This window comes from Diabrotica virgifera, chromosome 8, assembly GCF_917563875.1.
Source record: "Diabrotica virgifera virgifera chromosome 8, PGI_DIABVI_V3a".
In the NCBI taxonomy this organism is placed as follows: Eukaryota; Metazoa; Arthropoda; class Insecta; order Coleoptera; family Chrysomelidae; genus Diabrotica; species Diabrotica virgifera.
In genome coordinates this window covers 12,777,030-12,792,507 of record NC_065450.1, presented here as the reverse complement: position 1 = coordinate 12,792,507, position 15,478 = coordinate 12,777,030, and the positions used below count along the sequence as shown (strand labels likewise).

Genomic DNA, 15,478 nt, shown 5'->3' with positions numbered 1-15,478 from the left:
AGACCCAACTAGTCTGATATTTTTTTAACATTTTGTTTTTTCATTCGCTTATGTTGGATAACAATAAAGTTAGGTATTTTAACAACTAGCAATGCTTTTTATCAATACAGGGTGTTTTTAAATAAGTATGGCAAATTTTAAGGGGTGTGATGGTACACGACAACCCTCACGGAATTTTCCTAATTTATTTGTTATAAGAATAAGGTCAATATTATAGTTGCAATTTGTATAATTTATTACGATAGTAGCAAAGTTCAAAGTATTCAACTCATTCGCAAGACTGCAAACACAGCACACGTCATTATTGAAATACGTATAGCATAACCATATATGGTAATACATATGGGCATTGTTTTTAATATAATAAGATATAAGTGGGAAGGTCGAGTACCTGAGACATTCATTGTTGTATCAGTGTGTTCGCTGAACTCTGCTGGCGCGTGGTCAGGGGATATAGTTACCGAGATATGGGTCACCTTGACCTATCCTAACTATAATGTCGGTCGACGTAGTTGTAACTGTACCTTTAACCTTGTAAGAATAAAGATATGTAGAAAGTTTAAGTTTGTTTGTTCGGGAGTGTCTTCGTCCAGCAACCCCCAACATCACATGGCGACCCGTGCCTTAAGTTAAAGAATGGAGTTTTCTGGTTCGCATATAGATTGAGGTATGCAGCTCTACACGTAAGATGGGAAACAACCAGAATAAAGAAAAAGAGGAACAGATCTTCATAAACCAAGCAGGCAACAGCGGAGGTGTGACAGCTGAAACCGGCGAAAACGAGAAGCTATCAATCCCGGGAGTTTTGGGAATTGTATCGTTCAGCCTGGCCATAATCATCGTCGGATGGCTACTGTATCGACGATGGAAGAAGCAGCTTCGACGCCACATCCGACAGGAAGTATCTAAATCAATGGAGATGCTGAGGTTAGACGCCCAGAATCCAGGACCAAATGCATAGACACATGAACCCATATTCGTGAGTAATTTTTCTTTTTAATACAATACAGTTTAACTGCTTATGAAGTAAGTTTGATGACTATTTTTTTTATTTTCATATTGAAATTTTGATTTTTTTTTTATTATATAATTACTCACTTACTTATTTACTGACACTTTAAATATTGACGGTTATCCAATATTATTGATCCTTTTATTTTACTTACATTTATGTTTTATTATATTATTTTATATGTTACATTTTGTTATATTTGATAAACTTAACGGCAATGATAAGCTTTACGAAGTAATTGAGACTTCGAGACACTAGGCCATATACTATTGAGTAACGTAGGCAGGCCAAGCCGAATTTATGTTCGAGGAAAGATTTCAACGTATTCTGGAAGATATAACTATATTAAATAGGAATCTCACAAAAGACACTATAGAACGAAGGAAAAATAAGCTAATCACAGATAAATGGGTGGAAAAACTCAGGACTATCACGGAACAGTTTAGGACGGTGCATAAAATATACAAAGGTGACAGCTGTAAGGCAGCAGAAGACAAATTCATTGCAGATATTATTGCAAAAATTGGAGAAAAGATCGGAAAAGTCCAAACAGAACTACGGAAAAGACAAGTTGAACATAACAACGACAAGATGGGAGAGAAATTCGAACTGAAAACAGCAGGGAACCTGATCCCTCACATAGGAAACACCGAAGAATCAATTAGAGCATTCATAGACGCAATTGAACTGTACGATGAATTTTTAGATGATGAAGGAAAACCGCAACTAACAAAGTACCTGTTGAAGGTGAAACTAACGCAAGCAGCAAAATTACGACTGAAGACCACTTACAACTCAAACGCGGCACTAATAACCGATATTAAAGAAAAGGTTCTAGTAAAACAATCTATCCCTGTTCTGTCAGCGGAGATCAACTCAGCGAAACAAGAGAATAGGTCAATAGAAAAATTTGGAAGAAGTTTAGAGGAGCTCATGGCTAAATTAACAATAGCACAAGCAGAGGGAAACAGAGATGCAGAAGAAGTGCTGGCCAAAGTAAACGAAAAAATTGCAATAAGCGTGTTTACTAACGGTTTAAAAAATGACAAGATAAAGACAATTTTGAAAGCCAAGAACTTTAGCACTTTAGCGGAAGCGATAACAAGCGCAAAGAACGAAGAATCGCTAACTCGAACGGAAACTGCAGGAATGTACCACATGAATAAAACATATAGAGGCGGAAGAAGAAATACAACAAACGGATACAAAAATAGTTTTGACAGGAGAAAAGAAGGTAACAAGACATATAATAATAGAAATACAAATGGAAACGAAGTAAGACAATATCATAACAGAGGTAGGTCTCAAAGAAACAGAGGAGCAGGACATGGTCATCGAGGGAGAAATAATAATTGGTCGCAAGGTAGAAACCCCAGCAACAGAAATTCACCAGGAGCATATTTCGCAACAGAGGAGCAGCCCCGCCAAGAGCAACCACACACAAGCACAATACAAGAAGTAGATTTTTTTCGTGGCCCATCAAATGGAGGCAGATAATTCCACAGCAAGTGGATTAAATTATATTAATGTTTATTACAGAGGAAAACGCAAAAAACTATTAATTGACACTGGCGCAACAGTCAGCGTTTTATTTGAAGAATGTTTAGATAAAAACTACACCGACATAAACAAAACCCGACGTATTAGCTTGCGAGGTGTTACCGGAAAAACTATATATACAAGGGGAACCTTATTGTGTGACCTTGAAATATTAGATAACTCAGAGAAGATAACGTTGACACAGGAATTTGCAGTTATGAAGAGTTTCACAAATAAAGTCGATGGGGTTATTGGTAGCGATTTTTTATACCAATATTTTGCTACAATAGATTACGAATCCTTAAAATTATCGTTACATGTAGAAGGAATGAGAAGAGATTTTAAAATGCTATCTATGGGAGAAATTTATACGATAATAATACCTAGGAGATGTGAAAAATTATTTTTTTTCGAGATCGGGACACACTACGGAGATTTTGTAACTATACCACAGGAGATAGCGGAAGGAATTTTCTCGGCAGGAACAGTCTCAAAACCAGTCGACGGAAAAATACCAATAAGGATATTAAATATCAATGATAGAGAAATAATTGTTAAGAATTTTAGACCGAAGGTCGAAAGATTAGACAAGTTCGACGTTTTCCACATGGGAGAATCAAAACAATCGGTGAGTCGTGCCGAAAGACTTTTGAATATAATAAACACAAAAAATTTATCGCTAGAGGAAAAAAGAGCAATAGAAAAAATATGTGTAAAATATTCCGATGTGTTTTTCTTAGAAAACGATCCATGCACAACGACGGACGTATACAAAGCAAAAATAAAATTGCAAAAAGGAGTATCACCTGCTTATACAAAACCGTATAGATTACCACACGGACAAAAAACGGAAATAAATAGACAAGTAGACAAAATGTTAAAAGACGGGATTATTGAAAATGCAATATCAGAATTCTCATCTCCACTACTTATAGTGCCAAAGAAAAACGATGAAAATGGAAACAAGAAATGGAGAGTTGTGATAGATTACAGACAACTAAACAACAAAATTGAGAATGACAGATTTCCATTACCATGCATAGAAGAAATCCTAGACGCTTTATCAGGAGCAACATATTTTTCACATTTAGATTTATACCAAGGATATTACCAAATAGAACTCGATTCTAAGTCCAGACCGTACACAGCATTCGCAACCGATAGAGGTCAATATCAAATGACACGACTTCCGATGGGGTTAAAGACAAGCCCAGGATGTTTCTCACGAGCCATGACTATGGCAATGTCAGGTTTAAATTATGAAAACATGTTTATATATCTTGATGATTTGATAGTCTTTGGCAACAGTCTACAACAGCATAATCAGAATTTAGTGAAGGTATTAGAGAGACTAAGGAAAGTAAATCTGAAATTAAATCCAATTAAATGCGAGTTTATGAAAAAAGAACTATTATATTTAGGACACAAGATTTCGAATAAAGGTGTAGCACCAGATCCGGAAAAGATCACCGCATTGGAACAATATCCAATACCACAAAATGCAAAAGAAGCAAAAAGATTCGTAGCCTTTGCAAATTATTACAGAAAACATATCAATCATTTTGCAGAAATAGCCGCACCTCTAAATAGACTATCAAGGAAAAATGTAAAATTTGAGTGGACAACAGAATGCCAAAAAGCTTTTGAAAGCCTCAAGACGTCATTATCAAACCCCCCCGTAATGGAATTCCCAGATTTATCGGAGGAGAACACGTTTATTCTACGGACAGATGCATCTGGCATCGCACTAGGAGCAACTTTGTCAAACGGGAATGACAAACCGGTAGCATATGCCAGTAGAACACTTAATAAAGCGGAAATGAATTATCCTACGATAGAAAAAGAATTACTGGCAATAGTATGGAGCATTGCTAAATGGAGACATTACCTTCTACAGAAAGAATTTATTATTTTGACAGACCACCGACCATTGGTGTACCTATTTGGTATGACAAACCCTTCCAGCAGATTAACCAAATTTAGATTGAAGTTAGAAGAATACGACTTTACAATTAAATACGTGAAAGGAGCTGAAAATGTAACAGCTGACGCCTTATCACGAATAGAAGTTACATCAGAAGAACTAAAGCAACTAAATAAGGACTCAGAGAAAAGTATATTAGTGATGACGAGAGCACAAACGAAAAAGCAGGAGGAAATCACCGATTCGAAGAACGAATGGACTGATCAACCAGACGTAGTCGAATTGTTGAAATTCCCGAAAAGTGCGGTAGAGGTAAAACTGATAGACAAGGACGATTGCAAAACAATGAAGCTAGATTCGGCTGAAGAAAATACAAATAGTAGTATATTGTACAATGAAGAAGACGATATTATTTATCTGATTCGAGATTTTCGATCAACGTCTGCACTACGAGCGTCGTTGAGAAACTCGACATATCAAGAACCTCGATCAACGTCTGCGCTACGAGCATCGTTGAGAGCCTTGATTCAAATGTGCGCACAAAAGAATATAAAGGAACTAGTACTAGTAAAGAATAATAAGAATCAGCCAATTATTGAAGAGATAAGAAAGGATCCTAAAATATTTAAAGAAAGAGATATCAAAATATGTATAGTACAAGACAAACAGAATATAGCAGATGAAAAATTAAGAAGAATTATAATTAATGATTTTCACATGTTACCAACAGGAGGGCATGCCGGAATAAATAGAATGTACAAAAATATAAGGAAATATTATTTTTGGAATAGTTTACGAAAAGATATCGAGGAATTTGTGAAGAGATGCGACGATTGTCAAAGACATAAGCATTCTATCATAACCAAACAACCTCTAACTATCACATCGACTGCCACCTGCGCATTCGACACAATATTTATAGATCTAGTAGGACCATTTGAGATGGATGACAGTGGGAATAGATATATATTGACACTGCAATGTGAGCTAAGTAAATACATAGAAGGATATGTAATAAAGAACAAAGAAGCCGAAACAGTAGCCAAGGCATTGGTAGAAAATTTTATTCTGAGGTATGGAGTACCCAGAAAAATAGTCACAGACCAAGGCTCAGAGTTTATGGCAAGAACATTTAAGGAAACATGCTCATTATTGCAAATAGAGAAACTAAACTCAACAGCATATCACCACGAAACAATAGGAGCTTTAGAAAATACTCACAAACATTTAAATGCGTACCTTAGGATACAACTATCAAAATTCCCTACAAATTGGAGTACATGGGTGCAATATTTCTGTTTTTCGTATAACATTTCAGTACACTCAGCAACGGGTTATACTCCGTTCGAATTAGTGTTCGGAAAAATATGTAGACTGCCGACAAATGTTCAAAACGAAATAGAACCCCTGTATAATTTTGACGACTATCCCATGGAACTGAAATACAGACTACAAGTAGCCGCAAAGGAGGCCAGAGAAACACTAACACATACAAAACACAGCAAAAAAAAAATATATGATGCCAAAACGAGTAAAATAACTTATAAACCAGGAGATAAGGTATTAATAAAAAAGGAGCCAAACACAAAACTTAACTGTTTGTTTTCGGGTCCATATACCGTAATTAAAGATGAAACGCCTAACGTAATTATTGAGAAAAAGGGTAAACAAGTAGTCATACATAAGAATAACGTTAAGCTGTATAATATATAAAAAGAATAAGTACTGAAAAGTGTTATAGTGTAAAAGTGTAATAATAGTCCACCATAAGACTTTTACTAGTACTTAAGGTTCAGTGTAAATATTTATATATCTCATTTTTTTTCTTTTCTCATTTTCTTTAATATGTTTGTTTAATTTTCTTATAAAGGAGAGACGTCAGTCAGCATAAATAATATAAAATAGAGATGAAAGGAAATTGTTACTGAAATTCCCTTTCATCTTTTCCCCGCCCAGAGAGATGTGATGGTACACGACAACCCTCACGGAATTTTCCTAATTTATTTGTTATAAGAATAAGGTCAATATTATAGTTGCAATTTGTATAATTTATTACGATAGTAGCAAAGTTCAAAGTATTCAACTCATTCGCAAGACTGCAAACACAGCACACGTCATTATTGAAATACGTATAGCATAACCATATATGGTAATACATATGGGCATTGTTTTTAATATAATAAGATATAAGTGGGAAGGTCGAGTACCTGAGACATTCATTGTTGTATCAGTGTGTTCGCTGAACTCTGCTGGCGCGTGGTCAGGGGATATAGTTACCGAGATATGGGTCACCTTGACCTATCCTAACTATAATGTCGGTCGACGTAGTTGTAACTGTACCTTTAACCTTGTAAGAATAAAGATATGTAGAAAGTTTAAGTTTGTTTGTTCGGGAGTGTCTTCGTCCAGCAACCCCCAACATCACAGGGGTAATTCTAAACAAATGGGACATGTTACCCGTATGCGGTATGCGCGCCAATGGTGAATATTCAATTCTTAATTGTATGTCAAAAATGCGTAATACCTACCTTTTAAAACCCACCAAATTTTATTTGCATATCTTAACCGGTTTTAGAGCATTAAATAAATCGTCATTTTGTAAGAAAAATTTTAACACCTCCTATTTCGGAAACGAAGCATTTGCGAACATACATTTATAAAGCAAACTATCAAATTATGTTTCGTGCAGAATTACCCCTTAAAGTTTGCCATACTTATTTAAAAACACCCTGTATCGATGAAAAACATGGTTAGTTAAAAAAGTACCTAACTTTTTTTATCCAACATAAGCGAATGAATCAAAAAACAAAATGTTAAGAAAATATGAGGCTATAGTTGGGTTTTAATTTCAATATTTTATAAAAATGCTAGAATATTCCACAGGGTGATGCGAACTTTGAGAAAAAAAATTACAATTTGATCGGTACACCCGGTATACAATGACAATTTACCTGTCTAGAAACAATATTATTACAGCGATATTAATATAGAATAAGGCTATATTATTATCAAACATTAAAATCAAGTAAATAAAAAATCAAATTATCAACCACTTAAATCGAACAAGTTTAGGAAATTCGAGACACCAAAAATGACCCGTTTTTAAGATGGTGCGTTAATTTCTTGGAGTAGTGTATATCAACCAAAGAGTAACAAAAAAATAGTCGATTGATAAAACAAATGACCAATTTAATTTAACTACCTACGGAAGAAACAGCTGTAAATGTCCTTTTGTTTTCCATGTATGTATTTCACTGTAAATATTTCTTTGTTGAGTGCCTCGTAGACAGTATATCGTCACAGTATAAAGAGGGTCCTTCTTTATACTGTGATATCGTTACTAAATATTTGGGTATTTGGTTACACGGTATAGCCGGCACGGCATTATCTGTTATTAGTATGTCTCGTTATCGTAATCACACTCAGCAGAAAAAATATACATAATAGTCTTATTATTCTATATATCGATATGATTTGTGGTGTATAAGGCCGAAACCAGACGGGCGATTCTGCAGCACTACTCTGTGGATCCACAGAGTGGCTGACGATGATTTACCGTGGGTTGTTATGTAGAGTGGCCGTCGCAACCCAGACGAGCGAGTGTAGCCGGCCACAGTCGCCGAGCGTCACTGCTAGTGGCGTCCACTTGTGTGAAACCCAATTCAGACGGACCGCTTTTGTAGCTGCCGCAGATGTTTACGAGAGGTTATAGGGTGAGCACCTAAAATGAATTTCGATTCGGAACGGTTTTTGATTGAAGTGCAAAACAGACCGAATATAATATGTGATACAAGAACCCGAGGGCGTATTTATAGGGCATTAAAAGGAAAACCGTGGGACGTCATCTTTGAATTATTTGTTTCTGATTTTAAAGAAGGTAGCCCTGCCGAAAAGAATAAATTCCATAAGCAATGTTTTCGCTATATACAGGGTGTTTCATTAATAATTGTCCATGTAGTAACTGGAGAAACCTTAGCACAAGATACGAAGATTTCATCTAAAACACTTAAATAAAATGTGGTTCCTTACTGAGTTACAGGATGTTTTATCTAAAATTTTAAAAACTATTTTTGCTTAGTATTTTAAAACTATTGGATGTATCTTTTTCATACTTGGCAGGAAGTATAGGTACTGTACATACTACTAAATTATGTTAAACAAACGTTTATGGCAATTACCAGAGGCGTACGACGGGGGAAAGTGAATGGTTGACCCTTTCCAAATTCTACGCCACTGGCGAAATTGCTATTTTAGTTCAATTTTTGGATTCTCCAATACTTTCTATGAAAATAATATACTTTTCATTCGTAACGATAAAGTCATTAGTTTCCGAGATATTTGAAGCTAAAACTGAAACGACACGGTTATTTTGATCAGTGTATTGTGTCGCTTCATTTTTAATTTCAAATATCTCGAAAACTAATCATTTTATCGTTACGAATAAAGGGTATATTATTTACATAAAAAGTATTGCAAAATAAAAAAATACACTAAAATAGCAATTTGGTCAGTGGCATAGAATTTGGGAAGGGTCAACCAGCTACTATCCCCTGTCGTACGTCTCTTGGTAGTAGCTAGAAACTCTTATTTATCTTAATTTAGTAGGGTGTACAGTACCTACACTTTCTGCCAAGTATGATAAGGATACGCCAAATAGTTTTAAAGTACTGGGTACAAATAAGTTTTAAAATTTAATCAAATAATAAATTAATTAAAATAACTGTGCCGTTTCACATTTAACTTCAAATATCTCGAAAACTAATGACTTTACCGTTACCAATGAAGAGTATATTATGCACGTAGAAAGTATTGTAGAATCTAAAAATAGCACTAAAATAGTAATTCCCCCAGTGGCGTAGAATTTGAGAAGGGTCAACCATTAACCATCCCCTGCCGTACGCCTCTGGTAGTAGCTAGAAACGTTTGTTTATCATAATTTAGTAGGGTGTCTAGTAGTAGCACTTTCTGCCAAGTATGAAAAGAATACGTCTAATAGTTCTAAAATGCTAAGCAAAAATAGTTTTTAAATTTTTAGATAAAACACCCTGTAACTCAGTAAGGAACCACATTTTATTTAAGTGATTTAGGTTAAATCTTCGTATTTTGTGCTAAGGTTTCTCCAGTTACTGTATGGACAATTAATAATGAAACACCCTGTATATTTACATTTTATTATATGAATACATTGGATGCATTTGAACTGAACAAAACAAATAGGTACTCACAATCTTGTTTGTTTATTTATGTTAAGTAGTGGGGTCCCATTCTAGGTCAAAAAAGGTTTTATTGTTTGTTGTTGAAAACAAAACGATAAGGTATCAGTCAAAAGGGGGTTGCAAGCTAACATGTTTTTCACTTTCACGTATGTAGTTGTCAGGTTGTATCAAACTATTTTACGCCTGTAGGATACCAGATGTACTGGTTGAATTTTTATGTGCTTTTTTCTGCGATATAGCTGTTTTTATCTGGTTCTTCTTAATTCCATTTATGGAGTTTATTTGTATTTTTTCAAAAGCGTTGAAATTTTATAATATATTTAAAACTATGGACATTACAAACACTGATTCTGACGAACACACTTTTTTAAAATTAAAGGCACTCGTGGGAGTGCCGACAGAAGTGAAAACTTCTTATAGTATACAAATTACGAGCTCAATGCTTTTACCCCATCCTAAAAGAAGTGCTATACCTATATCATATACGGTATACGCGATGCGTATGCCCTATGCTATACATAATTTATATATGTACAAAATTTATTTCAGCGAAGTGATGACGGTCGCAAATTTAATACTTTTTCTCCATCCAAGAAGTGCACAACGTCCCTAAAGAAATTTTCAGTTCAAAAATTTATTTCGTCGAAGCGATAACGGTCGCTAATTTACTACTTTTTCCCCATCCAAAAACTGCAAAACGTCCCTCAAGAAGTTTTCACTTCAAATATTTATTTCGTCGAAGCGATGATGGTCGCTAATTTAATACTTTTTTACATCGAAAAAGTGCACAACGTCCCTAAATAAGTTTCACTTATATTTATTTCGTCGAAGCGATTACGGTCATAATTCAATACTTTTCTTCCATACAAAAAGTGCACAACGTCCCTATAAAAGTTGTCACTTAAAAAATTTATTTCGTCGAAGCGATGACGGTCGCTAATTTAATAATTTTTCCTTACCCAAAAAGTGCACAACGTCCCTCAAGAAGTTTTCACTTCAAAAATTTATTTCGTCGAAGCGATGAAGGTTAGCTAATATAATATTTTCCCCATCCAAAAACTGCACAACGTCCCTCAAGAAGTTTCCACTTCAAAAATGATTTCATTGAAACGATAACGGTCGCTACTTTAATACTTTTTTACATCGAAAAAGTGCACAACTTCCCTAAATAAGTTTCACTTCAAATATTTATTTCGTCGAAGCGATGACGGTCCCTAATTCAATACTTTTCCCCCATCCAAAAAGTGCACAACGTTCCTAAAGAAGTTTTCACTTCAAAAATGTATTTCGTCAAACAATGACGGTCGCTAATTTAATCATTTATCCCCATTCAAAAAGTTCACAACGTCCCTCAAGAAGTTTCCACTTCAAAAATTGATTTCATCGAAGCGATGACGGTCGCTAATTTAATGCTTTTTTCCATCGAAAAAGTGCACAACGTCCCTAAAGAAGTTTTCACTTCAATACATATACGAACAAAATTTATTTCGCCGAAGAGATGACGGTCGCGATGACGGTCGCGAAATAAATCCTTTTGCCCTATCGAAAAATAGCTTTTACATTTATTTTAAATTTAAATACTTCTATACAATTTATGTATAGATACACATAATATAGATACGTACAAAATTTATTTTTCGTCGAAGAGATGACGGTCGCTATGACGGTCGCGAAATAAATATTTTTCCCCATCCTAAAATAGGTTTTACATTTATTTTAAATTTAAATACTTCTATACAATTTATATATACATACAAATAATATATAGCATAAGCGATGATGGTCGCAATGATGGTCGCGATGACGGACGCAATGTCGGTCGCGAATTCAATGCTTTTTCCCCTATCCAAAAATCGCACAACGTCCCTAAAGAAGTTTTCACTTCAAAAATATTAGCCGGCAAGTTTTTAATCATTTGAACAAACTTACTGTTTTTTCTCACCCATTACATTATACACCGCACCCTTCCAAACGATCCACTTAGCATCGTAGTCGCCGGCGTTAGAAAATCGCCAGTTTCAGCCACTCTGTGGATCCACAGAGTAGCGCTGCAGAGTGGCCCGTCTGGTTTTGACGTAAATTCCTAGAAAACTAATTAAGGAAAAAATTGAACTACTTATTAGGTAGGTATATTTTTTATCAGCATATGACATGTTTTTAAAAAGTTTTGATACATTAATTTATGAATAGAGGGCGGCTGTTCTCAAAATCTGGACAATTATATTAATTTCAGAGCGAAGAATGTACGTTTGTTTATGGTACTGTTCGTAAGGCGCATAAGTCCAATTTTACAATTTTTTTTTTGCTTCTCATAGAGTAGGTACCTACCTAAGAATCTACCCGAACTAATATATTTATGTACTTCATAAAACGACCCTCAGTTCTAATTGCAACTTGCAAGACGCAAGAGTCTTGCAGGCTTAGTCTTGTTCTTGCTCAAATCTTGCACGGTAAGTCTTGGTCTTCGTCTTGCTCAAATAAGGCCGTTTTGGTCTTGGCCTTGCTCTTGCGAAAACGCAAGAACAAGACCAAGACTGATTTTGGGCAACACTACTTCAAATATAGCAATTCCTATGAAACAATCTTTTAAAATAAAACTGTAATTTAATTTTCCATCAAAATGAAAATACAGTTTTGCGCCACGTAATATTTATATCAAATCTTTTGTAGCTGGAATATTGTGTGCCCACTCATTTTTATGGAGTTCAGCGGTTTTTTATTCTTGTTATAATATACAACCTCTCCAACTGTTTTAAGGAATATAACTTAAATGCCCTTATCAGTTTAATTGATGTTAAATTGGGTGTCTAATTTTATTCATTGTTTTTTTTATTTTTTTAGGATAACGATACAACTACTCCACTTCACATGGTCCTGCTAGATTTCCAAGCAACTGGTCTTCATTCACCGATAATTGATCTATCCTATTTTCTTTACATCAACTTATCATCGTCTGATTTTCCAAAACTCAAAGATTTTGTGGAATATTACTACAGTGAATTTTGTTTATTTCTCAAACGATTAGGTAGTGATGCTGACAAATTATTTCCACGAAGTACCTTCGAAGAACATTTAAAAACATATCTTCCTTACGGATTTCTTTTGACAGTAACATTCTTGGAGCTGTTATATCTTGAAACCGACGAAGTTCCAGATCTGATTGATGAAGAAAGTAACGAGTTCTTTGGGAGTTTTATTAAAGAAGTTAAAATTAAATCCAGAGACCAGTATTTGCACCGTTTGGTGGCCTTAATGGATAGCTTTTTTGGTGATCCGTATGTGTAGAGTAATCAAATTGTATCCTGAATATCTTTAGTAATAGTTATAGATGTTTGTAATGAATATTTTAAATAAATTGGTTGTTTATTAGATAAAAGGCATTATATTTAATTTCGATTCAGAGACCATTACGATCTTTCTATGGACCATTTCGAACTCTTTTATTCTCATCAGGAAAGCACTGTAATAATGCTCTGAATCGAAAAATAAACACCCTTGCCGTTCATGCCAATTACCAAATATACCTAACATTAAGACGCGATAGCGACCTCTAATAACAAAATGTCGAAAAAAAAGACTCCATTTTCAAACAAATAAATGTTTGAAAATAATACAATTTTTTAATTTCTTAATTCGGAAACATATTCTCTCTTTTACCTATTCCCATCCTTCTAAAAATTTCAAGGAATAAAGGGTGATGAATGTATAGACATGGGGAGTCTACATAGTTGCACTCCACAACATATCAATTCACCGAGGTAAAGATCAACAAATCTGCTTCCCAGTACTCAATAGAAAGATGGTAATGATCTCTGAATTGAAATTAAATATGTATAATGCCTTTTAACCCGACACCTTAGGGTAAATGGGTTTAGGATTATATATATATATATATATATATATATATATATATATATATATATATATATTGATACATGTATCCATGTAACTTCCAAAGTAGATACTCGTAATACGTTGTCACTTCATATATACCGTTATGACTTCCGATTTCGGAAGTCACAACGTTTTGCCTAAATTTTTACGAATTTGGCTACTAGATGGTATTAGAAGGCTTATATCAAAAATTTCACTAGAAGTCACATCGTATCTAATATACTCATAAGATCAGATTTTAGTACGACGGTATATCATCAGCGCTAGTGTCGCTCCCGTACGAGAATACACGTGATATACACAACGCGTAGGGACTTCCGTATACCACACCGCTCGTTGTGACTTCCGTTATTTGGCAACGCTGTGTAAACGTTCCCAGACGCCAGACATTTCATTGTTATAGATTTGCGGTCGTAGTATTTTGTGCAGCTGTTATTTAAATATGAGTAATCGCAGATCTGCTTTGCTTTCATAGTTAGCGTTAAATTAAATATATTATCTTAGTCCATTCTTTCACGGTTTTTGCTCTAAATTTTAAAGAACCGCTTGGATTGACATGAAATTTGGCATACGTATAGCTTACATGTCAAAGAAAAAAAGTGATATTGTTCTGATGTGTGCTTTTGCCCTGGGGGTGACTTTCACCCCCTCTCGGTGGTGAAAAAATATATGTCTAAAATAAGTCCGGAAATGGGTAAACTGACTAATTTTAAGTAACTTTTGTTCTATAGAGCTTTTTCGCTAAGTCAACACTTTTCGAGTTATTTGCGAGTGAATATGTCCATTTTTCAACAAAATAACCAAATTTTTAGACGGTTTTTCGCAAATAACTCAAAAAGTAAGTATTTTGTCGAAAAAGACGTTCTTAGCAAAAATATAGTCTATAAAAAAGTAAAAAAAATGGTGTACGAGTTAGGTCTCTGGATCTCGTAGAACCAGAGTTATAGCCAATGAAAAATAGATTCATATTCACTAAATTTTAAATAGATTATTTCGACGTGAAATATCCAAAAAATTAAGCACTTTTTGGGGAAAATCCATTTTAACTTTTTTAAAGTGTTTAAAAAAATCTTTATTTCTGTTTTTACAAAACGTTTCTAGCATTAAATTTAAGCAAGTTACGCTCAAAATAAAGTTGGTCCCTTTTGTTTTTGCAAAAAAAAATCGGGAAGACCACCCTCTAATTAGCAGCTTAAATGAGATTAATCGTTACCGCTCCACAAATTATTTTACTTATGTTGTGTTTATATGATCTGTAAGTTTCATCGGTTCAAAGTGCTTATTTTTGAAAAAATTTGGTTTCAAAGTAAAAATTTTAAAAATTTAAATTTTGAAAAATATGCTTTTTTTTCAAAATAACTTAAAAATTGTTAGAGATACCAAAAATCTCGAAAAACAAAAAAAGTCAGATTTGCTTTTCTGAATATCATGTATTTTTTGTTTTTCTGTTAGACAAAAATTGATTAAGATTTGGTGTTTCTAAATTTTCATACATTCGTAATCAGTGACTCGTTCAACCCTTTTTAACTACAGCCCTTTCAATAATAAGGACTTTGAACCGATGAAACTTACAGATCATATAAACAATATATACACGAGTCAAGAAACTTGTAAGTCGTAACGATTAAGTTCATTTAAGATACTAATTAGGGGGTGATTTTCTCGTTTTTTTTTACCAAAAACAAAAGGGACTAGCTTTATTATTTTGAGCGTAATTTGTTTAACTTTGATGCTAGAAATTTTTTTTATAAAACAAAAATGAAGCTTTTTTTAAACACTTTAAATAAGTTGTAATGAGTTTTCCCCGAAATGTGCTTCATTTTTGGTTATTTCACGTTAAAGTATTCCATTTGGAATTTGAAGAATATGAACCTATTTTCCATTAGTAATAAC

At 34.2% G+C, this 15,478-nt stretch overlaps 1 protein-coding gene across 1 annotated transcript in view; it reads left to right on the top strand.

Annotated features, from left to right (window-relative positions):
- LOC126889558 (uncharacterized) overlaps window positions 1-13,067 on the top strand; it is a 40,671-nt gene extending 27,604 nt beyond the window's left edge. The window contains exon 2 of the mRNA XM_050657934.1: window positions 12,533-13,067. Coding sequence (XP_050513891.1) covers window positions 12,533-12,976 — 444 coding nt within the window. The 3' untranslated portion in view covers window positions 12,977-13,067. The remainder of the gene's footprint in view (window positions 1-12,532) is intronic.
- Window positions 13,068-15,478: the final 2,411 nt, after the last annotated feature.